This window comes from Planococcus citri, chromosome 1 (assembly GCF_950023065.1).
Source record: "Planococcus citri chromosome 1, ihPlaCitr1.1, whole genome shotgun sequence".
Lineage (NCBI taxonomy): Eukaryota > Metazoa > Arthropoda > Insecta > Hemiptera > Pseudococcidae > Planococcus > Planococcus citri.
Genome location: NC_088677.1, coordinates 17,711,843 through 17,725,124, shown reverse-complemented (window position 1 = coordinate 17,725,124; position 13,282 = coordinate 17,711,843). Strand labels below are relative to the sequence as shown.

General features: G+C 32.6%; 2 protein-coding genes across 2 annotated transcripts in view; both read left to right on the top strand.

Annotated features, from left to right (window-relative positions):
• Window positions 1–2,155: 2,155 nt before the first annotated feature.
• Window positions 2,156–4,947, top strand: LOC135849605 (uncharacterized). The gene is made up of 7 exons (XM_065370078.1): window positions 2,156–2,432; window positions 2,781–2,921; window positions 2,994–3,070; window positions 3,214–3,302; window positions 3,398–3,436; window positions 3,627–3,776; window positions 3,867–4,947. Exons 2-7 carry the CDS (start codon window positions 2,863–2,865, stop codon window positions 4,272–4,274), a joined length of 822 nt encoding a protein of 273 aa, XP_065226150.1. The 5' UTR covers window positions 2,156–2,432; window positions 2,781–2,862; the 3' UTR covers window positions 4,275–4,947.
• A 6,459-nt stretch (window positions 4,948–11,406) lies between these two features.
• LRP1 (LDL receptor protein 1) overlaps window positions 11,407–13,282 on the top strand; it is a 52,655-nt gene continuing 50,779 nt past the window's right edge. Inside the window, exon 1 of the mRNA XM_065370074.1 lies at window positions 11,407–11,706. Coding sequence (XP_065226146.1) covers window positions 11,622–11,706 — 85 coding nt within the window. The 5' untranslated portion in view covers window positions 11,407–11,621. The remainder of the gene's footprint in view (window positions 11,707–13,282) is intronic.

Here is a 13,282-nt window from a genome sequence, read left to right as displayed (position 1 = left end):
AGTTGCATGATATATTGGATAATAATAGGTCCATTTCCTCAGAACGACCACTTTCAGGTAGAGGGGGAGGGTGAAAAGGGTGTCGATCGTTTGTGCTTCGTTTGTGCTCTTTTGTGCACGTACTCTTTTTATTGTGTCCCCCCTCCCCCCACCAAATTTTTGAAAAAGAAAAACCGTTTTTGTGAGGTTTAGAATTAATTTGATTTTAATCGATTACACAGTGGCTTTTTGATTATCAAATAACAATTTCACCATGTAGTTGATTGAAATTGATTTGGTCATAACTTATTTTGATAAACAAAATGACTACCTATATCTAGGTACCAAAAAACGGCAGAACTTCGAGATTGGATTTGTTTTTTTTTTTTTTTTTTCAATTTTTAAAAATCTGGCAAATCGAATTGTAAGTTGTAGAAAACCCTGAAAAAATAAAATAACTTCAAAATCAGCACATTTTCAAAACATTTTAGATTTCTTTTCAAACTTTCTCGTTTACTGTTATTTGTTACATTGTTACATTTAGATTCGTGTGTTTATCTAGGTACCTATTACAATTTGAAGAAAAAAAAACGAATAAATTTTGAAGTTGTGCTGATTTTGGAGTGGGTTTTTCAGGCAATTCGATTTTCAGATTTATAAAAGTTTAAAAAAAACTCAAGTAACATTTTGATGTTGCGCCATTTTTCGGGATGCAGGTTGCAGTTTGATTTTAATCGATTATAATTGATAATTGCGAGGAACATTTAATCAGCTATAATAATTGATCAATTATGAAACAATTCGATTGTTCCAAGCTCTACATTTTGGTCGGCATGGAGAATTAAAAGTCGACCACTTTGCATTAGTAGGGGAGGGGTGAAAGTTGTCAATTTTTTGTGCTTTGTTATTGTTTGTGCTTTTTCATGTACGTATTCATTTTTTGTGCTCCCCCTTCTCACAATACCCGAAAAAAAATCATCAAAACAAAATGAAACTGATAGATGGGTAAGTAGGTACACTAATCATTCATACATTTACATGTAAGCACCTACGCTTTTTTAAATTACAAACTTCCTCCCCGCCACCGTCTCTGATCAATTATTGTTGTACAATAATGAAACCTAGTAAAATTTAAGCAATCATAATCCTGGTACAAAGCTGCCGTTTATTTTAGGATAGGTACATATTATTATACAAGTAATAACATTGAGAAAAATTATTAATAGTTAGGTACAAAATTCTTCACAATAAAATCGAGAAAAATTATGAATAGGTACAAAATTCATCACAATAAAATTGAGAAAAATTATAAATACTTAGGTACAAAATTCATCACAATAAAATCGAAAAAAATTAGAAATAGGTACGCAATACCTGGCATACTTTCCAATATTTTTAAAATTCGCTCAACAAACAGCTCAAAAAAAAGTTGTCTGGGTCATTCCACGCCAATTTGGCGGATTTTTGCACGATGGGTCTTCGACTTTTTAAAAAATCAGATCATGTGTAGTTAGTGGTCATCAAACGATGACGAATAAGAATGATACAAACCGGGTATCTTTGCGACTTTTTTTTTGGCGGAGCTGTGAGGTGTCAAATTCTTCGAAAGGGCGGAAAATGGAAAATTTCAGTTGCAAATTCTCCTGTTGTATGTGGTAGGTAGGTATAGAATTTTATACTTTTTTTCAAATTGTACCTAGTACTTTGAGAGTGTAATCGACGAATTATGTCAAAATTCATTCATAAAAACCCACTCCAAAATCAGCACAACTTCAAAATTCGTTTTTTTCTTTCTTCAAATTGTAATAGGTACCTAGATAAATACACGGGAGGTGAGAGCACAAAAAAAGAGCATGTGCACAAGAGCACAAACGATTGACACCACTTTCACCCTCCTAATGCAAAGTGGCCGATTTCATCGATTTTCATTTCCTCAGGTTGACCAAAATGTTTTTTTGAAAAGCGAGGGGAAGGGGGGAGCACGTGCAATAAAGAACACAAAACAAACGAAGCACAAACGATCGACATATTTCCCCCCCCCCCCACCTGAAAGTGGTCGTTCTGGGGAAATGGACCTGGACCTGGACCTGATTTTAGGTAGGTACCTATTACATAGGTAACAGGAATACTCGTTACTCGCTATTTATCTAAACCTGAAAGCTTATCATCGAAGTTGGCTCCAATTCTTTCAAGTTCGACGTTCGACGTTCGACAAACATCGACACGTCGTGATGTCGAGTTTCGTTTGGTTTCGCCCCAAAAAATAAGCACATCATTTGAAGTAGAAGTAGCTCAGTGTCAGTAGTGCTGTGAAGTCGTAACAGTCGTAACGAGAACGTTTTTTCAAATTAAAGATGATGAAATCGTTGAACTGTGTTGCATTCAAACAAGGATTAATTAATGCTCGATTACATTCGGCGGCAGCTTTTTGGCTGGATATTGATTGTACTAATGTGAGTATCCATCAACTTGCCCCCAATTTTGTAAACGTGGTAGGTAAATAGAAGTTGAGAAAATTAGCCTTGAGTTGGAAAAATCGTAATTTTTTGTAAACTCCGGCCTGATTTTTGTCGAAATTAAACTTTTTAATACTTACATTCGTAACATAATATTTACTCGAACTGAAAAAAATTCTTTTGTAAAAATCGCCTATCACAAGTCGTAGATAAAATTTTATTACACTTTTGAACTAACGAGCAGGTTTCATTTCGTACATTCTTCATTCTTGAAATAATCATTACTATAGTAACCTCGTGTACCTAGTAAGTTTTGTCAGATAAATCAACTGTGATTGCTTTCAGAGCGACGTAGATAAATCAGCATTAGCGTCTACGAAAGCTTTCAAACTGAGCAGCCCAAGGAGAAGTATTAATCCATCCAAACATGGAGTTTCGCTCAACAAATTCGCTGATTTTATGGAAAGAGATACCGTTTATTCTACCGTAAGCTTTGCACGTCGTTTAACTTTTTCCTTTTACGGATATTAGATACTGATATGGTTCTTATTTTGACAGAGTTTGGAAACCTCAAATTACAGTAAGCGCTACACTGCTTCTTAGTGTCGATCTAGCAGCTTCATCTGTTCAAAAAGGTCAGTATTATGCTTGCTGGGCTGATGAAACTCACTTAAAAATATCACCTAGGGATGGAGATCACTTGTTAGCACAGATAATTTATGATTTTTTGTTGTGTAATGCGGTTTGATAATATTGATGCGTTTTATGCGTTATTCAGGTAACCTTATTGCATTTAAGCGAGCCCATCAAATTCCTCAGGGATTGATATCAAATATACAAATCAGAACTTATCGCAACTATTCTACTGTAAGCGATTTTTAAATTTGTAAATTGTAATAATTCTCACAAAATTTCATATTTTGTTCTAGTATCTAATTCTCATTTTATTTTATTTGCAAAAGGATTCTGGAAACCGTACTTCAAGCAATAGGGTCGAAGATGTAAGATTTACTTATTGTTTATTTGATTTATATTATGCGATTTAAATTTTCACATGTTTTATTGCTTGACTTTGAATTAGGTATTTGTTTTCATCTGTCTATAAAAACTAAACCCTCTCTTCAATTAGGTACCTAAAACTGTATACTTGAGTGTTACCTATTGAAATTTACTTATTGTATAATTTTCCAGAGGCTCAAAGTTTTTAAAGATATGCTTCAAGAAATCCTAAATGAAAATGATTTATCGAAACGGTCCGAACTCGGTGCCAATTTGTTGCTTAAAATCAAAGAGTTGGTCTACGCAATTGAATCCTATGAAGATAAGGCAGATCAAGAATTGGTGAGTGTTCTTAAGGCCATAATTAATATGAATTTTTGATTTTTTTTTAATGATCTCTACAATTTGTCAATCTTTTATATACCTATTTAGAAAGCTGCAGAAAATAAGCTATATTTTGTAAAATGCTGTGCAGCTATTGAGAAGTTTGAATTAGACTATGGCAAATCAGCAGTCCTCGATTATGTACCCGTAGCTGAACTAGCTCACCTTAGTTGTCTCGAACAAGGTACGATTCTTCGCGCCAATCTGTTAGAATGGATATTTGAAAATCGATCCGAGGAGGACAGAGTTAAAACTTTGTTGGAATTGGTGAATGATTCGAAAGAATTCGATAGTTTAGGGGTATTCTGCAGGTGTATTGCAGTGATGCACGAGGATCTTTCCAAAACCATTCGAGGGGCGACGCTAACACTAGGTTTCCACCCGAAAGCTACTAAAGCACTGAGCATTTTCATGTCCGTGTTGGAAAACAACGACTCGGTTGTTGTAAAAAAGTAATTATAACCAATAGAAAAATGATTATGTACTGAAAAACTGATATACTCGTACGTATACCATATTGATTAACTGAAAAAAATAAAAATAGGTAATCTTGATTCTTATGTAAGCTTTTCATCCCAAAACCGAAACAAGGCTCTTTAGAGGTGAAGAGAGAGGCGTTCAAAATCTTAAAAAAGTGTACCTAATACTTTACTTGTAAGTGTCATAATATTATACGTTGCTGCTTTTTTTCTTTTTCTGAGAGATAGAGAGACCTTGATTCTCGTTTTAATAAAAGTATTTTTTTTTAAATGTTGTATTATTGAAGATCAAAAAACTTCTTAAAAATATTCAAAAAGTTGAGCTTTTACTTCTCAGCAGTCAGCATTCGTTTTTTTTCATACTGCTCACTTCATGTAAAATTATGTAATGTATAGATACCTAGGTATTTGAGTTGAATTGTTAAATACGATTACGAATTACTTATTGAAATTGGTGAATGATTCGAAACTCCTGTAAAGATCATAATATTGCTATACATAATTAATAATGAATATGTGCTATTTTTTCACTAGTTCCATTCTTCGTTTTATAGACGAATATGTTTATTAGGTTTTCGTACATGTTTTAATGTTCTTCGTAATTTCTATTTTAGATGTAATTTTTGGTACAATAAAAGATTTGGAAAATATTTTCAAGTTCTCTAACTCTATTCTTAACAGTGTGAGTAATTATTAGTTCTTCTTCTGGTATTTAAAAAAAAACAATTCAAACTAAATTTTGGTGGGTACCAACTAGTTGTGCCTTAGAGTCAGGCATCAAGAAAAGGTACCTACCTGAAACTAATTGCCTACGAACAATCAGGGTAAAGTTATGTCAAATTCACCGATAAATCCCAAAGGCTGACTGGACTGGAGACGTGGTGAAAGACCAGGTAGAAACCAAAAAAAAAAAAGATTTATATCGCATACCTACACTTCCCAAAATATTTCGGTATTCAAAAAGTTATGGTTAGACAAGTCCATGGAAACATTTTGAGCAGTACAATTTTTTGCAATTTTTGCTTTAAAAAAAAACTAAAAAGTGAAACTTTTTGGTGGTTTTATAGAAAATTGATTTTTTTTTGCAATCGTGACTGAAAAAAGAAAAATATCTTTATGTGACAAAACATCAGAGCTTTCTGAAAATCCTGGCCAAAAAACTTTTTTTAAACAAAAACAAGACCTGGAAATTTGAATTTAAAAAAAAAACAGGAATTTTTTTAATTCTGAAAACAGCATGTCTGTTTTTAAACGTGAAAACAAAAAATTACGTTTTTTGGCAGTTTTGGTTAAAGAAGTCCGATTTTCTTGACAATTTTGATAAGAAACTGATTTTTTCAGAAGTTCGACAAAAAGAGCATATTTTTTTGCGACAACGAAGCGAGTCGTTCTGCTAATTTTGATCTCAAAAAAAGCGCATTTCTCGTGACTTTGGCAAACAACATACCTAGATTTATATAAAACAATAGTTTTATTTTGGCTTTTTTGAATTTTTACATTGCTTGCAAAGAAGTTGATGTTTTTGCAATTTTGATGACAAAAAGAACGTGTTTTCTGCGAGAAAAAAGCAAAGACTTCTTGGAAATATTGGCCAAAATGAAGGTTTATTCTGCAATTTTAGTAGAAAATACCTTTCTGGTTAAAAAAATTATGTTTACCTACAAATTTTACAAAAAAAAGTACTCGTAGGATTTTGTTATTCATTTTTCGCAACTTAGGCAAAGAAAAGTAAAACTTTTCGGTACTTAATTTTGATATAACATTTGTTTCTTTTTTCTTTTGTTGCGATTGTGACTCAAAAAGCAGATTTTTAGGTGACAGAAATAATGCAAGACTCGAGAATATTAAATATTATTAACCAAAAAAAAAAGTGTTTTCTCCAATTTTGGCACAAATGCGAGACTTTTTGGCAACTTACAAAGGAACCTCTTGAGATGCCACAATCCGATTTGAACGGGACCGCGACTTTTGGAAAGAGCATAGTCTAAAACCCCCAAAAACAAATTTTCAGCTGCCCAAGTTCATTTTTCCATTTTTGGCGAATTTTTGAAAATTCAAAATTGACTGTTTTTTTTTTAAGTTTGTACTTGATCAATAAAAATGGTCAAAATAAGTCCCAAAACTAATATTAATTACCCAAATCCAAATTTCTCCATTTCCAGTCATTTTGGAGCCTCCAGCGCGATTTTTCAATTTCTCCAGAATTTTGAATTTGCTCCAGAAGGCGTGAATATGAAGTTGGGCAGCTAAAAATCGAGCTGTATATTACACTCGACCTGTTTAATGAGTTTATCGACATTTGAGCCGATTTTGAAAGTGACACCTCAAAAATGGCTTTTTGACCAGCTTTTTTCAAAATTAAAAAATCAAAAAAATCAAAAGTTTCCCCTTTGCGTGGAAATTTCTGAAATTCACGCGAATCGCTGTATTTCTTCAAGAACTAACCCCCCGGAGTGCAATTTCTACCATTTCCAGCCGTTTTGGAGCGACAGTGACACCTCAAAAAACTCGTTAAACTTAAACAGGTCGAGTGTAATTATACAACTTGATTTTTAGCTGCCCAACTTCATATTCCCGCCTTTTGGAGCAAATCCAAAAGTCTGGAGAAATTGAAAATCGCGCTGGAAGCTCCAGAATGGCTGGAAATTGTGAAATTTTGATTTTGGGGGTTAGTTACAGACAAAATACAGCGATTCACGCAAATTTCAAAAATTTCCTCACAAACGGTTGGCTTTTAATTTTTTAATTTTGAAAAAAGCTGGTCAAAAAACCACTCTTGAGGTGTCACTTCCAAAATCGGCTCAAATGTAGATAAACTCGTTAAACAGGTCGAGTACTAATACACAACTCGATTTTTAGCTGCCCAACTGCATATTCACGCCTTCTGGAGCAAATTCAAATTCTGGAGAAATTGAAAAATCGCGCTGTAGGCTCCAGAATGGCTGGAAATGGTGAAATTTGAATGGGGGAGGGGGTTAGTTTTGGCGTGAATTTCAAAAATTTCCACACAAACGGGAAACTTTTGATTTTTTGAATTTTTTAATTGTGAAAAAAGCTGGTCAAAAATCCACTTTTGAGGTGTCACTCCCAAAATCGGCTCAAATGTAGATAAACTCGTTAAACAGGTCGAGTATAATACACAACTCGATTTGTAGCTGCCCAACTGCACATTCACGCCTTCTGGAGCAAATTCAAAATTCTGGAGAAATTGAAAAATCGCGCTGGAGGCTCCAAAATGGCTGGAAATGGTGAAATTTGGATTTGGGTAATTAATATTAGTTTTGAGACTTATTTTGAGTATTTTTATTGATCAAGTACGTACTTTTTAAAAAAAAGCATAAATCGCCAAAAACAGTCAATTTTGAGTTTTCAAAAATTCGCCAAAAATCGAAAAATAAACTTGGGCAGCTGAAATTTTGTTTTGGGGGGTTTTAGACTATGCTCTTTCCAAAAATCGCGATCCCGTTCAAATCGGAGTTTGACACCTCGAGAGGTTCCCTTGTTAGATAAAAAAAGAGCAGGGTTTCTTGGGAATTGTGACAAAAAATGGCTCTTTACTTGCAATTTTGATACAAAAAACAGATTTTTTGCGGAAAAAGAACAAGACTTTCTGAAAATTTTTGAGCAAGAAGAAAGTAAGTACACTGATTTTGTGGCAATTTTGGCACCTAAAACAGATTTTTCCAGATAAATAAGCAAAGTTTGTTCAAAAAGTGAGGGTTTTCTGCAATTTTACTAAGAAAAAAATTTTCCAAAGAAAAGAGACTTTTTGAGTAGTTGGATTGGATTGTATCCAAAAAGTCTGTTTTTTTTTTTAGCGATTTTGGCAAAAATCTGAACTTTTGCTGATATTTTACGTCTGATTTTCAAAAAAACTTGAAAACTAGACAGCTAAGCAAAGCTTAGCTGCAAAGTGTGCGTAGCTGACTGCCTTTTCTACAGCTATAACCGCTATTACATATCTAAGTAGTGCATGCCTCTAATTTTTCAGAATTCTCATTATCTTCATATATATTACATACAATAATTATTCATATCATTTTCAAGTTCACATTATCTACAACTTATAGAACTTTTAATCAATTTTTGGAATTCTCAGTGTCTCTAAATGACAAATTTTCATATTTTTTTTAGAATTTCCATTGTCTTCAAAATAAAATTTCAAACCAATTTTCAGTATTTGCCTTTGATTCTAAAATTATTAAATCATATAAAATATGTTAAGAATTCGCATTGCCTTTAAATTACACGAAAAAAATATGGGTAATTTTCACAAAAAATTTTGACTACATATTTAGCACAATAACTAGATCCCATAAAAAAATACATAATATAAGTATGATAAAATTTGTTTTGAAAATCAGCAATTTTCAACTGTTCAGTTACAATAATAATTTTTACTGTAATCTTATAGTAAAAATCATCATTTTAATAAATTTTGCTATAACATTAGTAAAAATCATTTTGTTTTAATAATTTTTACTGAATCATGATAATAAAAATTACATAAACCAAGTTGTGTAAGAATTACTCATTTTAAAGTAATTTTTATATCATAAAAAGTAAAAATTACTCATCTTAAGGTAATTTTTACTGTACTTACGGTGCTATAGGTATAGTAAAAAGTATTTGAATAAATGAAATGAAAATTCATTTAGCAAAATGATATCATCATATTTCATAACTTTGTTTTTATAAATCAAAATGAGGGGGCTACAGGGTTCAAAATTCGTTTTTTTTTGCACCAGCATCATGTACTCACTCCACGGCATTCACCTATCCAATATTTCCAACGAAAAATCCGTCACCTATACTTACCTACCTGATGGGGATTCGAACCTGGGACCCTACAATTCCTACTCCTACCTACATGCCCTAACCATTCGACTACGAGTTCACATGGTGGGTTAGGGCATTAAAAGAATATATTTGTTGGGTAAACGCCCCACCAAACCACTCCCACTTGGAATATACGGCTAACAGATGAGGGGTGTAACAGGGTACAATGAGACAGCTGTTTTGAAAAGCGTAGATGGAATAGACTGGGGGTATAGCAGGGTACAATGAGCGGCAGGTGTTCTACAAGTCCCCTTTTCCCTTTTTTAGGATTTAATGCATTAAAATAATGAACTAAAATTGCAATTACTCAGCAATTACCCATCCGAATTGAATGAAAAATAATCTATTCCCTCCGCCTTAATGATTCTCAAATGGTGTCCAATAGGTACAAAAAACGGTTGGATAGTTTAAGAGAACATTCATGTATAATGAAATTTCATTTCTCAAAGCGAAACCAATAGTGTGCTACGCACACTAAAAAGTTGATCAATTTCCAATTTAGAGTCGGTTGATTGCACATACCCACTGAGTATACACGCATACCTACAAAAATTATTTTGTTCAAGTTTTTAGGAATTAGGAAATATAATTTTGATTTCGATAAATTCTTGACATTTAGACATTTAGACATTAAGTATGTCAGACTTTCAAAAACTTACGAAAAATGATCAATTTTTGGATGTTTCGACGTTTCGAGCAAAAGTTGCCTTTTCTCCAGTAATCTAAAATCTTTAAAAATTTCCAAAATTAACAATTTTTGCAACAAATTACTCGAAACTTCGCCTACGTACCTACCTACCCCTCAAAAATCGATCTCCTAAATCGATTGTCAACATTTTTGGACCGATCTGGAGCCTCCAGAAAAAGTTGACTTTTCTCAGTTTTCTCCAGAAATTTCAAATCACTTCAGTACCTACGTGTTGTATAATCAACTTCGGCAGCTAAAAATTTCATCTTATCATAAGTTTGGTAATTGGTGTTCCAAATCGATTAATGCTGGTGAATCGCAAAGTAAAAAAAAAAAAGAAGGAAAGAAAGGAAAACAAACTCTCAACTCTCATAGAAATTTTGACGACATTGAATTTTTAATTTTATCAAACTGATTTAATAATTTACTCAGAATTTTAATACGTAATTCATATCAGCAATATCATTTTTTCGTTAATTGATATGTAACTTCTAGTCTTCTACTGTTCGGTAGTGTTTTCAAGTTCATTGAATAATTTTATTAAAGCTGTTTTATAAATTGGTTTGATTTTTTTTTTTTTTTTGAAGGAATCGTTTCTTGCACACTGAAGAAATAATTTTTTATGATTACGGTTTTAAGTATTTGTTTCGGTCTCTCATTATTTTATGAGCATATTTCCTCTAATTTACGTTACTATTGTAGTACCTGTTATCATTCTCAGCATTTTTTTGTTGTACGAACAAATGATAATTTATTCATCGTAGGATTTCCATTTCCAAACTACGAAATTAACTTTTCAAATAATTAATTCGGTAGGTATTTTAGGTAGTTTTTAAAATTGTACAACTGTTGGCTTTTGATACTCCTTCAGAAGCTGATTGCCTAAAGGTGAACCATAGCGTAGGATTTGAAAATCAAAATCAACCTCAAAAATTCTTAAATTCTGAATTTTTTGTCTCAAATTACCTCAAGTTACCTACTCTCGTCTCGTCTCGTCTCATTAATTCATTAATTCATTATCATATTATCATTTTTCAACCTTCAGTCTTTAGCTTCAAGACAAGATTTTTCGTCTCCAATTTTAATGTTGGAAAAAGCTATGAAAAAAAAAACGAAATAGGAAATACACTAATGCAATTTCGTGTTTTAAAAATCTCTAATCTGTACCTCTGCAGTCTGCTATTCGTAGGATTGTAGAAAATAGAAATGATTTGCGAGAAAGTTTCTCTTTCTCTCAGAACATCAGAATTCAGAAGTCAGAACTTCAGAAATGTCAGAACAGAACCGAATCGATTCATTGATTCATTTTCAGTGAATTTCGTTTCATTCAAATTATCTTCAAACTTCAAAGTTCAAATTAAAATTTTTTTGAAAATCCATAAATCGCGGGAAATATTTTCGTTTTTGTTTTTGTTCCAATTCCAAACAATGAGCTTCTTTTTCTCACCAGCAGGTTCGCCACCTAAACACCATCTAATCGATTATCACAAACTTCGATAATCGACCTGTCTATAAATCGACCCAAATCTCGACTTCTCCAACATCGACCTGTCGCATTGATTAATTTTTTTGTGATTAGATAGAATTCTAGTTTGTTTGTTTTGAATTTGAACCATAAGCCGAAGTTCGAACACCGATATTAGATCAAAATGGCGCCATTAAATTTCGAATTTAATTAATTATATCGGCGTTAATTTTTCCGTTAGAAATGTGATTCCTCGAGTGAAGTGTGCCACTAACGTAAATCTATTGATGTAAAAGTTTATATACCACTTTCTGCCATACCATTGATCAAATATGTTCGTAAGATGCTCCTTATCAATATTATATTTTTTACTAATTCTTCTTACCTTTACCGAAGCAATTATCACGAAAGATACAGGTTTGTTCACATTGTACATTTACATTTAATTCAAATACCTACGTATATCTTAATTTTATTCAAATACGAGAACCAGACAACCCTTGTGAAAATGTGTTCCGGGGTGGTTGACCATATCTACCCTTACTGAAGCTCTGATCGAACCTGTTCTTCAAGAAAAAATCAATCAACCAATGACGAATATTTTTTCGAGCTAATTTCTCATCTTCGAGTTCGGTAAAATTCCATTTCATCTGGGAAATTAACTCGTGAATAATGCAAATTGTCTTGTATAATTCGTGTTACTATACATACGAGTATAAATACTTGGTTCACGTTTATTATAATGGATTACATCCTGCTCGAAGATTAGATGCTTATTTATTTAATTACGTTGCGCGACACAACTTGCAGTATTTATTCCTTTCGAAGTTCTCTCTTTGTTATGGGAAACTGGCAATTTATTTCCAACTATACCTACATCATTTTACTCGAAATCGAGCTAGCATTTTTTCCCTTCAAAATGCATCTTCGATAAACTAAAATTTAATTAATCGTTATACGAGTTCTCGATTAAATCGCAATCACCTTTGGGCATTTGTTCTTATCAGAAAGGAAGTCGTAGAAGGTTATTGAAAAATTATTATACAATACGAGATACAACAACTACGAGTCGAGTAACTACAAGAACCACGATACATATGTAATCGTAATGCCACTGAAAGGTTAATCACCGACCTCTCGTCAATTGGTTTCTTCTTTTTATTTCACTGTTTCGTCGATGCATGTAGAAGCTATGTCGTTTCTCGAATTCGCTAATTTTTTTTCCTTTCAAGCTACGACTTGGTTCGAATCCCATACACAAATAAAATCGCTATAAACACAACTGCGTAAATATTTATCACACCGAATGAAACTTGAAAATCAAATGACCGGAAATTTTGCTCATTCGCATAAATATTTACCTATTCGTCGATCACCTTTGAATGGCCGCTTTTCTAAAAATATTTTCTCGATTCTTAGAAACCCAATGCTTCGTATAACGAAGGAAAAAAAAATGGTTCGCTAAATAATGAGAAAAATGCTGTAGGCGATTTCGTATACCTTTGTTAATGATATAAAACATGATTATAATAAGCTAACGTAGCAACCTCTCATTATCGTTATCTCAATTACGTACCCTATAATTAAACAGATAAATTTCATAGAAGTGATAACACCTGCGAAATATTTTTACAACATTTTCCGAGTAATTTCAGTCTCGAAAAGATAAGTTTAAAAGTCTCCCGATGAAGATGGTCGTTAATATAAAATACAATTAAATATTGGGTCAACTTGAAATTTATTTTATGTTCGTTGTAAAAAAAAAAATAATCGTCGGTTTGAACTTTTACACCGTTTAATTTTTTTTTTATTACCGGCAAAGCTGCTGTTAATGGGCGATAAACAGTCGTAAAAACTAAAAAGATCAATTTATGTATTTGATAGCTTTTTTTTCTTCTATTCTACAAGCGATATATTTAAATTATTTCTAGAGAAGTTTGAAAAAATTCTGCGTAAAATTTAACTAGGGCCAAGGTCGTGTGAATATTGATTA

Bases quoted from the DNA above. Each gene is read 5' to 3' on its own strand.
- LOC135849605 (XM_065370078.1), top strand. From the start codon at position 2,863: ATGGAGTTTCGCTCAACAAATTCGCTGATTTTATGGAAAGAGATACCG. The intron at 2,922-2,993 runs GTAAGCTTTGCA...TTATTTTGACAG, and splicing joins GAGATACCGTTTATTCTACC to AGTTTGGAAACCTCAAATTA. The intron at 3,437-3,626 runs GTAAGATTTACT...ATAATTTTCCAG, and splicing joins CAAGCAATAGGGTCGAAGAT to AGGCTCAAAGTTTTTAAAGA.